General features: G+C 39.8%; 1 protein-coding gene across 3 annotated transcripts in view; it reads right to left on the bottom strand.

Moving 5' to 3' along the window:
• slc4a3 (solute carrier family 4 member 3) overlaps positions 1-13,381 on the bottom strand; it is a 52,252-nt gene extending 38,871 nt beyond the window's left edge. For 2 of the 3 annotated variants that reach the window (XR_011244356.1, XM_020099763.2), the window contains exons 1-2: positions 13,135-13,381; positions 5,463-5,868 (exon numbers count right to left, since the gene is read on the bottom strand). Coding sequence is in view for 2 of the 3 variants with exons in the window: in XM_020099763.2 (XP_019955322.2) it covers positions 5,463-5,516 (54 nt within the window). In the remaining variant the exon portion in view is untranslated. Of the gene's footprint in view, positions 1-5,462; positions 5,869-12,488; positions 13,092-13,134 lie in introns of those variants that run through there. The other variant, XM_069533124.1, reaches the window with a different exon arrangement.
• Positions 13,382-13,876: the final 495 nt, after the last annotated feature.

The following is a 13,876-nucleotide window of genomic DNA, read 5'->3' as shown; positions in this document are numbered from 1 at the left end:
TACTCTCAGCTGCTTCCTGCTCCTCTCCCTCAGCAGTATTTAAAACTGCTTCCCAATTCCTTCATCCTGGTCTGTTTGAAGGAGCTGTCACATTTCTCAGACGAGCAAACCACAACTAATAAAAATGCCAGCATCAATGTTTTGCTTTTGACTGAACAGATAATGTTTATTGGTAAATGTTTTGCCTTTTACCTGAATGTGATTTTTGGTACTTAACCTCCTCTACACTGTCGCTATCAGACACCAGCAGCTCTGGCCTTTAAGTCTCTAAACCCATGCACACAGGGGTTCAAATGGGCCGGAGCCAGAGCAGAGTTCAACCATCTCACACTCACACCCAAATCACAACCTGCAGGAGTAGAGCTCGGTGCTTCAATGTCATCATCATGTCATCTTTTCACATTTGTATATTTTTAAGAGGATCAAAACATTGCAAACCAAACAGCCAATCAAAGGTCATGAGCAGTATTCCAAGTGACCGACCACAAGGGCAGAGCAGCTCGGAGGTCAGCTTGATGAGCGATCAGTGTTGAGCAGATGTGAGACAGTGAGGATGGTCGAGTTCACTGTCATCACAGCCGTATTCTCACAGGAGCACATTTGTGCACTTGAACTAGAAATAACCTCTCATGAGTTTAGTAGATTCTGTCTGCTCATAGCACGTGCATAGTTTTCATGTGAGCAGATTTTGAGACTGACAAAACACCATTGGCCACCACCATTAAGAACAGTCAAAAGAAACATCTGTGGTGGAAATTTATCTCAAGATGTGAAATAAAGAGTTTCTCAGACCGGTTTGTCTTTGGGTCATTTAATAGAAAGCTCTGCAGAGGGTTGCACACTCAGCATGAATGCTCAAAGTGGAACAACCCCGAATAGGGAAAGAAGTAGGTTTGTATACAGTCAGGTAAACAGGAAACATAAGAGACAACTGTTTCTGAGTAATAGCATGAAAGCTGAAGCCACCTGTCGTCTAGTTGAAACCGGAAGCTGTCTGCTTTTGCTTCTGTATGAAAGAAGAAGTTTGCTCCTGCACAGATCAGGGTCAACAAGATCTTCATCATCAAGAAAGGACATAAACTCTGAGGTTACATCTGCCAAGTGCATAGCAACACTCAGAGCATTTGTGAGTTAAAGGTAAAAAAGTAAAAGGTGTCTTTCTAGTTTCAAATCGTCCGTCTGCACGTAAGCCAGGCAGTTCCTCTGCTGTGACCACAATTGTGTTTCTATATGAGTTATTGTTGAACACAGCACACGAGCATTGATCAGACGTAGGAAAGAGTTCAAACAAAGTTCATAAGCAAGTTTTCCATTACACATCATATATGACATCATATATAATTACTACATCTGAAACTGATGATGTGGTGGTAAAAGGGTTTCGTTTCAGAATAGACTAAAAAATGAACAAGGTTCTCAAGATTGTCCCTCACAACCAGTTACTGGTGGTGGTGCTGGATGCATACCTTGTCATTAAAGGTTGTAAATGTCATGACTCTAGTACTTGCATACCCTGCTGTAATATAATGACGTATATACATCCTTAACATCCTCTACATATGCAGTAGCTAAGAAATGTCCAAGACAGTTTGAAACACTGGGAGGTTCAACTCATTGATGTAGATTTATTTTTTTATGTTGTGATGAATTTTATATTAAAAGTAACAATGTATTTCACCAAAGAACAGTTATGTAATTTAGCTCAAAAAACAAATTTCAGTGAAAAATGTGTCAAACGAGTGAACATTGCCAGATTATTTTAATTATTTAATTACTTAATTTCATCATATGACTGACAGGCACAGAAGGATGAACCATGACAGGTACTGATCTCCATCATGGCAACATCATTCACAGAATTCCCGGCAGTTGCTTTACACTGAGTGGACATGCAGAGGTTATATTTTGAAAAGTTTTGAACTTGGGTCTGAAGATTGAGATGAATGCTTAACAGACCTCTGAAAAATATTTTGTACAACAGTTTGAAGAGCCAATGGTCTTTAAAAGTCATTACTCCTGAGGGGATTCAAATACCTGCCCCAGTGATGAATCCACTTCCTAAAGTCTTTGAGAATTTACTATGGTGGCTATCAAACAATATACAGTATATAGTGGCTATATCTGTCTTGATGCATTACCACCTCCTATGGAGGAATAATTTGAAACCATTGGCAGTTGTGTCACCTGTGCGCACTTAGCTCCATTACAACAACAATATAGTTTCCAGTTAAACCCCAGACCTTCAAATAAAAAATACTTTATCTCAACATGTGTCTCCTTCAAAAACTACAGCTGATGTGAGCTGGTCATAGCTGGTGATGATTCTGTGGCAACCCAGACTCCAGAGGAGAGCTTAGTAATATATTTCCTCACACCAAACCACCTAAGTCTGTCATAGTCCCAAACGACATTGTTAACCTATGGGGGTAATGGTGCAAAGATGCTGTTCCGTCTCTATGGATGCAGTGTATGTGTGTGGTTACAGAGTAAATGAGGGTAGGAAATTAAAGGGTCTACTTATGTAGCGTTGAGCCTATTATTTCCTTCAAACCAGTGGCACAATATGCTATGCACTGTGGATGACATGGTCCCCACTGCGCATAATGACACATCCCCTACTTAGCTGGCGGAGCTCGTTATCCCTGAGAACACAAGCTAATCTGTTTCACTTGAATAACAGCTAGAAAGCACTCGGCTATGCAGGACGAGAGCATTTCTCACAGATCCACGTGTGACTCATGACTGTGCTGAGACACTGGAGGGAACAATAATTCAGTTTTGAAGACATGTCATTGCACTTTTCAGTCCAGATAATCATCATGTCTTTGCGTGACGCAATTCTCTCGTTATATTGTCTTTGCAGAGACAAATACCTTGATAATACCAGTGTTTGACAGTTCAACAGCTGAAGTAAATAATTTGATTGGAACCTGTTTTGCGTAAATCTGTGAAGAGTTTAACTTTGTATGTTTACAATTGAAGGTCCATTAAAAATGAAGCTCTGTTGCTAGAAAGTGGCATGGCCATTGACCGGACCATCTAATTTCCTGGCTCACAGAGGCCGCCTCTTCCATGTGCTGCACAGAACGCATCTTTCAAAAGAGACTACCCCTGAAATGGGACACAGCTTGTGGCATACACCTCTGGTATGTTCACCACTAACAAACCATGCTAACATTGTTGATCTTGGAAAAGAGAAAGCTATCATAGTTTAGCAGTGTTGCACAATCCACTCAACAGTGTCTGCTGGATTATAAACTGAGCTCCTAAAGAAACATGTCTGCAGACCATTATAAGGCAAAGGTAGATGGTATTGAACGTACCTGTATATAATCGTAAATAATCTGCCCCTCTTATTATCTTAATGAAGATTATGTTTCAACCTCAGGCACAGCTCACTGAAATTCTTTTCAACCATATTGCAACAAAAAAAAATGTTCAATTGAAACATAAACATGTTATTTGTTCTTGACATTTATGATACGCAGGCTGTTTCAAAGAGCAGGGTTTGCCTGAGGGTTAGAATACTATAATAGCCAAATGCTTCCTTTTGAAAAACTGTATCCATCTGCAAAGATGCACAACTTGGCAACACAGAATCCAACACATTTTTCAGCACCCAGTAGCCTACAGCATGTATGTGAACCACAGGAATTGCTCACTGGTCCATAATAAAGAAGCTGCTTGGCAGCTGATTGGTGTGAAGATTGTGGAAATGTGTCACAGTATCTGCTTTTGCAGCTGAGGACGGAGTTAACACTTGATCAAAAATTATTTCAAAGCTTTGTGTCAAACCAGCATTTGAAGACGTGTTTTGTCACTTCACTTTTCAGTCTAAGGCTTTCAGCCAAGCTGCCACCATTAATGTTCCGAGTAAAAACTGCAGCTCTAAATGACCCTTTTACAGGCTCACTGATAATTATTCCATTGTATAAGCTGACACAGACACATCTGCTCCACACTTGTACTCCAGATATCTCTGTTTTCAAAGATCTGGGAATGTTTTTGTTCTGTAATTTTTTCAGTTCACCTTGTTGAGGGATGTCTGACCATTCTCACACATAAAATCTGTACATCATTAGGAGAATAGTGTCTGTTTTAATTCCACACATACTCCCTGCAGTACCCAAGGTCACAGATAAAGGGCCAACCAACAGTACATTGTAGTGTCTACGCTCATGGACTTTCATATCTTATTCAGATGCCCCAGAGAGAGAGACACCAGACTCATACTCATTTAGGTATTACACCAGTGGCAAGACATAAGGATACAACATGATTTAGCCTTTCATGGATGTGCTATTGCAATGGGTGACGCAAGTAGAGGAAGATATATTGGGATGCTGTGGGAGACATCTTCAGACTTGGGGGTGACAATTGCTCAGGTTAATCTGTTAGTGTTAGTATATAGTTGCACCTTCTGGTCTCCTTGATGCATCAAGTCTACATTCAAATCTTCTGCATAAGACATCAGCTGCTGCCTGAGTTCTCCTTTCAATAGCTTCCAGAAAATCATCCATAACACACATCCTGATTTCCGTCCTAAAAACTTGCAGTCAGAACAATTTCCGATATGAAACCTTAACATCTCTTACCAACACATCCCACATTACAAAACAGCACTGCTGCCAGTGTGTATAGTATTGCCTTATTATTATTATTCATATTGCAAATAGACTAGCCATTTAAATTCAGTCCAGGTGTCAGGAAAATATGCCTTGATTGCTGTTGTTGCCAAAACAACATAAGCGTATTCTTCTATTCCTTTTTCTCTTCTAATGACTTCTTGCTGCTCAGTAATTAGCCGTTTATCATCACATCTCACTTTTGGACAGAAAATAAATAATCATATTTCCAAAAGTACATATTACATTAAATGTATACATACAACTTAATCCTACCAAATGAAAAAAGCATTCCTCCTTTGTCAAAAAGGCTTTCTATATAGAAATCCAATGTATACAAGGAATAAACAAGACTGGATCAACCAAAAAACACACAGAGCACAAAACTGTAAGAACCTGCATTACCTTGCTTGCTCCAGGGACTCCAGGGTCGTTTGAGAGAGCTCTTGGGTTAAATGAGGTCAATTAAATTCAAACGGAAAGCTGCTGCCTTTTTTTACAAGGTCGGACCATTCAAAACATCGGGGAGGGCAGTGAACCTCCTGAGGGGGCTGCTGGACAAAAGACTGCAGAATCCTCCCAGGGAAGGACTAACTAGTTCTGGATTCAATAAAGCGGAACTGATTTTCTTTGTTTTTTAAAAGTTAAGTTTGAGAAAAAAGACTTTTTAAATTCTCCAAAATGAAAAGAAGCCACAACCCTTGAGAAAAGACACGTTTTAACACCATGTAAAAAACCTCATGTTAATGTTTATCGAAAGATTAGTGTCTGTTTTACATGTTTTAAACATTTTGTACGACATTCATCTTTACAAAAAACATTTCAATATAGTTGTACCTGTTGTTGATTGATCAGCACATCTATCTCAGGGGCATGGCCTCCTGTAGCCATGGGGCCTGGCGTGCAGCTCGTAGGTAAAGAGTAGGTCTCAGGCAAGGGCAGGGGACTGGCAGGCTAAGTCTTAGAGTGTAGCTAGCGAGTCCGGATTAAATGTAAGAGAAGAAACTAAGTATGGTGTTGGTGTTGGGGAGGTGATGTAACTGGACAAAAAGTCCTATTGGGTGGAGGATGACAGGGGGTCAGGTGTAGGAGTCGGGAGGGGCTAGTGAGGTTGGGAGAGGGGACTAATCATAAGAGGGAAGAATGGGGAAGGTGCTAAGCAGCAGGAACTTGGGGGGGGGAATGGAGATCAGCCCTTCTCTTTCACGGCTGGGGATCCAGGAAGCCTTTGGGGTGGCATAACCTGCAGAATGGACAGGAGGCACTAAATTACTAGAATGAATACAAACATGCAATATATTGACAGTAACCGAACACAATGTACTTCAAACCCGATAAATGATCTTTTTATTCTGTTGGAGATAAGTTCAATACATATGAAGGCATGGCTTATGTTCCAGTTCTCAAATGTGATGAATATTGGAAAAAAAATAAACTGAATCATTGAATTAGTTTGAAATATAATCCACATGATTCAACTAGATGATGCAATTAATCAAATAAATTATACAGTATTGTCCCATAGGGAAATTAGTCATAGGCCAAAGAACTACAGCAGCTGCAGGAGAGTACATTTTACAACAAGCAACAACAAAAAAAAGTATAGGACATATCACGTAAGACCCAGAATAATAATGCAGGAAAAAGTGAGTTGAATATTGCACCTGCCCTAAAAACACAAAATGATCAAATCAAGCAGCTAACTCTGATACATACATACATGTACATGACATTTCATATATGCTTCCACCCACAAGATGGTATTTGAGTATTCTTTATGAATAAATGTATGATCCACGTGTCTGTGTGATGTTTTCATCAGTTGCTATGGTGATAGAGCAGGGTGACATGCAACACTCAAAGTCGGGATGATGTGGTTGCACCCATTTCACTACTGCTGTGTTTATTATTTCATGCTGTGGATTTCTTCTTCTATATACTACATACTAACATGCTTGAAAACATATATCACATGACCACTCATGTACACGTCAGGGGACAGAATTGCGAGGCTGATGCCAGATGTTTTCTTCTGGAGGGGGGTCTTGTGATGAGGAGCCTGACTAATTAGCATAGGCTATGTCCTGACTAGAGACCCAATCGGCAAGTGGTTGTGAGTGTCATCATTTCCAAACATCTCCATTTCAGACTTACTGCACTTTCAAAGGAAATATATGGATATTTAGATATATGGATGTTGTGTAAAACTCCTTATTTAACATGCAAAACCTTGACTGTTTGAAAATTGTTGTTGAAAATCATAAATAAAGAAATCAGTTTCCTTTTCTATATGGTCGGGTTGTCATACAATGTCTGTGGTGATCATACAACAACTTCTACGACTTAAGCTAATACGATATAAGAGATTTTAGAGGTGCTGGTGTGCAGATTTTGACAGATTTTGAAAAGTACACATGCAAACAAACAAGAAAGAGCACCTTAGGACTGCTTCATTATCCTCATGATGCCAAAATAGATGCCGCTGATTATTCTGGTTTTATTGTGGAGGAAACAGGTGTAATTGTATCAATGAAAACACGCCAGGGATTGTTGGTCTGTAATTCTTCCGGGCAGTGGGAGAGGGCCGGGCAACAACAATCACCATTTACTTTATGATCTCCAGAGTTTCTGCTTCTTCTATCAATTATGGGTAAGTTCAAATTGACTAGTAGATAACAAAGAGTTATTCTGTTCAACTAGGTGCATGAAGAAGTTAAAAGTGTGGTGTTTTGCCAAGGTTTGTATGAGTCAGATGGCAAAACAACAAGAAATGTATAAGACTGTATAAGACTGAGTAAGCACCAAAACAGCATTTGAATATTAGGTAGTCTGGACATGAATCAGTCATGGAAACTGACGGGATTTAACTGATAAATCCCAAATGGCTCGCTCTGTTTGGAGCTGCTGTTTTCCCACTGTCACAAAAAAGAGGCTGGACATCTGTCTCAGTTTTATTCCGCTGACTCATTCGCTCCCTCTGAGACATTTGCAGCTGTCTCATCGTCGGCATGCTCCACAAAGCACTGCACAAATAAATGTGCCTGGTTGAGATGCAGCACCGTTAGGGGGTTACTGCTTGAGCACTTAGGACATTTATAGTGTACAAAATGTCGCTATCACAAGACAGCTAAAAAGATTGGGCTACAATGAGCTACTAGGTCCAATTGTAAGTTATGATCTTTACAGATGATGTGGTGCAAAGCATATAAACACAAAATTGTAGCCACTTTATTCAACTTTTGCTGTGCAACATTATTAATGTTTTAGCTTTAACTTTAACTTTGAAGCCATAGACAAAACAGAGGTGTCATTCATATATATATATATATATATATATATATATATATATATATATATATACAAGCACAAGCTTAATTGGCGACACACATTACGAAGCAAATTAGGTTTGTATTAACAGCTCAATAAACAGCATTGAATTGTACATAACCCCGCACAGAGTGTCCCCCAGAGACTCACCTATTCTGAGCATCTTCCACTTCCTGTTACGTTTCTGTAGACGTGGCATTTAAACTAGAGGGAATAATGCTCTCCTCTCATGCCCCTGACTTCAGATGTGCCTGCAGCGCCCGGGTGTCATCCTGACTGCCCACCAGTGGAGTGCGTGATCACCTTGGCCAAAGCTGAGCAAGCTCATTGCCACCCTAACACCACTTAACTCACTGCTGCGGTAATATCAAATGTCCCAGCCCCCTCATACCAGCAGGTAATCAGAGAGCCCTTTAAATGTGTGAAGGGGATGCTGACATGCATAAGTGACGCACATTAATAATGTTATGGTGGGAGCAGCTAAGGATGTCGACACACACAGACCAAAAAACAGGAAGCACACTGAAACAACACTGTCTTGAGATGGAAAGTACAAATATTTGAACTGTATTGGACCTTTATTGGTATTTCCATTTGTCGGTGCATTATGTTTGATTCATCCATTATCTTCTTATTGTTTGACCCCTACAGAGGGGGCTGGAGCTAATCCCAGCTGACATTGAGTGAGAGGCAGGGAACATCCTGGACAGGTCACCAGTGTATCTCAGGGCTGACATACAGATACAAACAACCCTTCACACTCACATTCACACCTAATTAGATTTTCCAATCAACCTAACCTGCATGTCTTTGGACCGTGGGAGGAAGCTGGAGTAACTGGAGAAATATCACACAGACATGGGTAGACCATGCAAATGCTATGTAATTTACACAATTTAAAATTAAATACAAATATTTTTTTGCTTGTTTCTATTAGTTTACCTGCAACAAACATTTATTTCCATTACTGATTATCTGCTCAGTTTTTTTCTCAACCAATAGATGCTCCATTTTTTTAACAAAGGCTTGGATCCAGGAATTACAAAATGTAGTAGGATCCTTCACGGACCATGTCCCATTCTTCCACCAAGTTTTGTGGAAAACTGGTAGGTAGTTTTTGCACAATCCAGCTGACAAACCAACCATCCAATAATAGACAGGGGTGAACCAACAATCAATGTTCTCAACTCTATTTAGTAGCAGTTTCACTATAATACCACTTCTGTCAAAGATGTAAATGATAGTTTTTTTTTCCTCAAGCCATTTGTGCAATCAAATCAATAAATCGATCACATGTAAATGCATATTTGCATTAACTTGCCCATCTCGGTGCAGCCTTACTACTTTTTGAGATAACTAAATATGAATTGGTCACATCGCATTTTAATCAAATATACCTTTTGAGAATTAAATGAAATGACACTAGGCAATTTAAATCAAAAGCTAAGCCTGAGGAGAGACAGACTTGGGATATTGAACTTTTAATTGGTGCACACAGACCAGGAGACTGCTCATTTACAACACCCTGTGTTTGCTGCACATCATTGAATCACAGTAACCACAGTGGGTCATATATGTACATTATGGCAGTGTGTTTGAACCAAACTTTTGCTTCTATACGACTGTAGGGATTCCTTCAGTTTAAGCAGAGGGATCTCAAACTGTCTTATAATAATGATTACAGGTAATATCACTTAAATTATTCAGTTGGTTGGCAGCTTTATTTACATTCTTAGTTTTGGATTTATGTTTATTTAATGCATCTACAACACATCAGGTTTGTGTTAATGTCAATATGCAAAGCTTAGTCCATTCTGAGATTCATTGGAAATGAAATTTTATTCATCTTTGACAAAGTTATTTCACAACTGGAGTTGAGCTGGTTGTCTGTCTGTAGACAGAACAGGGGCTGATGAGCACTAAAGCATGTGTGTAATAGGATGTTCTAATTAAAAAGCTGCTATGGATAAAAATATATATAATTAGTGGTGAGGTGACTAAAACTTTTTTTAGTATTATCCATCAAAGTGGAGAATCATTACTTTGATCAGAAACTGAACAAGAATTAGTCTTGGCAGCAGTGCACAGACATCTTGCAGAGTTTCACAGTACATACTGACTAGCATTGACACAATTTCACTCACAGTGCAGAGGGAGAGTGTAAGATCTGCTGCAAATTAACCTGTTAAACCACCATTTTTGCAGTAAGTTTAGAGACCGTGGCTCCATCCCTTAAGCATGAACCACTCTGGCTCCAAATGTGCAAGAGGACAGCATCCGTAGCGGAATATTATGGCTTCATTACTGAGTTGTGGGAGGAGGTGGTAATCATCCACCTTTATATTGTATATTGTCAGAAAGCCAGTCAGATCAAACCCACAGTTCCCAACATCGGGCTGCATTATCATTCTGCTATAGAGGACAAAACCCTGGCTTGTTTGTATTTCTTAAAACAAATCAGTATCATCTTGAAAAGCACTAAGCCTAATGTGCAGGAGCAGTGCCCCTGCAAGTTAGTCTTAAAGTGGTAAATTGGTTTGGGAGAACATTTGCAAGTGGCGAGGTGAGTTCTGTGATGAATATGGCTGATTCAAACATGTTCTTTGTAGATCTTTACAACCATTTACTAGAATGAACCAAACAGCCCTGTCTCCTCACAGTAATAATCTAAATACACAGAAATAGCTGTTTTTAATGTGTCTTGCTAGCTTGGAGGTTGTTACTTCCGATAGCAAAGGGTTTTTTGATATTTTGTAACATGTAAATAGCGTAAGGGGAGGAGAATGCCGCATTAAATGCACGGCCAGTGGCAGGCTTATACTCTCAGAATACATCCAGTGAGTCAGAATAAGAAACTCCAGGCACAGCTGCCAGCTTTTTTTGATGTGTCACTATATTTAGAGAGAAGTGGGCAGCAAACAGTAGCTCGTAGTTCTACAAAGGCCTCAAACTTCCACACTGTGATGTTACTGGAGATAGAGCCCATCAATAAGCTTCAAAGAAAGAATATAATGTAGATTAAGAAATATCTGTTTACATCGATGAGTCAGTCATTCAGTCAGACACCAGAGGTGAGAAAATGAGATAAACGAGGATCTGATGAGACTCAAACCTAAAGTTTTATCTGTCAGCTAAAATATGTGGCAACTGGCAGTTGTTTTACCTTGGATTTGTGATATCAATCTCAGGTTTCTGCTTGAGGTGAACCACGTTTCATTTGCGGTGGTCAGACCGGAAAAATATTTTAAAATATTCAACGTCAAACATCTTTCGAAAAAAACGTGTTCCCATTACTCTGAATAAACCACAGATACCTTTTTACAAATGAAGTAATTAAAACATTACCGAAATGAATTTGCTGAATGATGTACAGTGATGGGGAAACCTTTTCTGGTAAGCGACGTGTTTATTTAGCATTTATTTTCACTTATTTATCCAGTAACACGTTAACATTTAGGCATTAACGTTTCCCTGTCTTTTGGTATCAGGGTAGAGACGTGGCTGCATGTGTTTGCTCGATTTTTGTCTTATCTCAAAAGCCGTCTACATAAAGTGTTGTGTATTCTTACCTGCCTTCGGTTTTTGGTGAACCTTAAAGCTTAATTGGGAGGACGGCGATGTGTAGCTTACGTTAAGCTAGCTGTTGATAGCATAAGGTGTGGACCGGCAGCAAAAACCAAAAAGTCTTGTTTATTTCACTGCTAGGGATGCTGCAGTGTTCTGATTTTAGTAATAAACTTGTGACAACACCAGTTTTACTAATTACAGGAGACATTTTATGTGCTCAGTATCTCTGCCTCTAAAATGTTGACCCACACGTTGGTGAGCTGGTGGACCTTAAAACATCCATATTATATTTTACCATCCTTTAACTCGACTGCTGCTAATCGGAGCAGACATAAATTACAACATATTATATTATAAACTATAGAGTTTTTTTATTTATTTGAAGAATGTGAACACTACCACTGGTAAACAAAATAAAATCAAATACGTTTTATGTCTGTCAGCGGGCAAGTTAATCAATATTTGCATAAATACCATGGAACACCCATAATGTTGTCTCCTGCCACAACCCTTATTTCTACTTGTGTTAAATATGTGATTTGTGGCTGTGGATGCTTAAGAGTTGTTTAAAGGCAGTTAGAATGAGTACATGGAGTACAGTAGAATTACTTGCACAACAATCTAAACCTGGGATGTGACCATTATAGCTGCTAAACTTTAGCATTGTGTGTATGTTAGCATGCAAATGTTGGCACTTAACTCAAAGAAAAGGCTAAAATAGATATGAACAATTTCAGTGCAGTGAGCCAAATGAAGAAAATTCAATTAGCTTAAATTGTATTTGAGTAGAAGCAGAAATGTCAGAAATAGCATTTGCATAGTACTTTAAAGTTAGAGGACAAAATGATGCACTGTACATGGAATTAGTATGAACTGACACTATTTAATTAACAGTTTTTACCTTGAGCTATGGTGCAAAATAATACTGGAAATAGTGACGGGGTCAGATATATTACAAGGGGTCTTTACCTGGATTTCTACTCTCTGGGGTTCCTGCAGCCTCTGGTTCAGACATGAGTGGTGCAGTAATCGATACTCACACTCAATTCTGAAATTCCTTCTTTATAAAACATTGAGGCTGGAGCGTGTCTCGTTACCAGAACCATCTGGTTTCCTCCAGAACAAAAACAAGCCAGCTGCTCTCCTCAGTGGACGATGGCTGCTGAGTCATTACTATATGTGAGTGACCTTATATCCACCTCCCCCAGCCGCTGCATGTGTGCACTCTAAATCACCTGCAGAGCTCCTGGTGTCAGGACGATGCATGTGCACAGTCCAAAACACTGCAGAGCAACCACAACCACTGTCAACACACTGAAATGAGTAGGACACCGCCTCCGGAGCACTGATGCTCCACCTGCACACGATGAAGACGTCTCAGCCTCTCGGTGCACCTCTGCACGGACGCTCTCCTGCAGCATCTATTTACATGGATGCAAAAACTTCAGCTCACAACCCCGCACGGTCACATGTGCTCGGCTCAGCCACATGCATGTCTTTGTTGCATGTCAAGTGACCGTGCGCCGACTCAGCATCATGTGTCTTGATGGCACCGAGACGCGTGAGCGCTTCAACATGTATTAAACAGTGATAAGCAACGTGTTCGCGGACCTACCTGCGATTTCGTTGAGCAGCCCCGCGGTGGAAGAGGTAAAGTGAGAGCAGGAGACGCTGCGGTGAAGCTGATCCATGAAACCTAGAGAGGACGCGACACGCAGCCGCTGCATCCGCCAAGGATGCTCAGCGTGACCACGTGACTCTGGAGGACAACCTGCCCATGTGAAGTCACTGATGGATGGACATCAACAACAACATGTCCACTCAGGTGAAACAGAGGGAGCTGCAAACACCTCTACTGCTGAGTACACACACACACACACACACACACAATCAGACTTGATCTGGGACAGTTTTGATGCAAACAATGCAACACAAAGCGTTTCACAGGATAAAGGAAATAAAAACCATAATAAATACCCTTTACACCTTCCACCCACCCCCTCATCCACACACAGAGCAAAACAATAAAAACAGGAGCAGAGGAAACGCCACCATAAATGTCATGAATCTGTAAATTGTAAACACCAAGCACGTACACAAAGAAAGATAAAGGAATGAATGTGAGATAATAAAATACTAAAAGAGATGACAAATAGTTAAAATAATAAAACACCTAAAGAGGTGAGAATAAGATAAAGATGAAATAATAAAATAAAATGAATAATACACTGAAATAAATGAGAATAAACATAAAGACACAATAGTAAAATACTAAGAGAGATTAGAGAAAGTTGATAAAATAAAATAGTCAAATATGACAATGATAATGATAATATCCTAATAAAATCAAGAGGTTA

The sequence above is a fragment of the Paralichthys olivaceus genome, chromosome 10, assembly GCF_024713975.1.
Source record: "Paralichthys olivaceus isolate ysfri-2021 chromosome 10, ASM2471397v2, whole genome shotgun sequence".
Lineage (NCBI taxonomy): Eukaryota > Metazoa > Chordata > Actinopteri > Pleuronectiformes > Paralichthyidae > Paralichthys > Paralichthys olivaceus.
The sequence above is the reverse complement of the archived record's forward strand: the minus strand, read 5'-3'. Positions and strand labels throughout refer to the sequence as shown.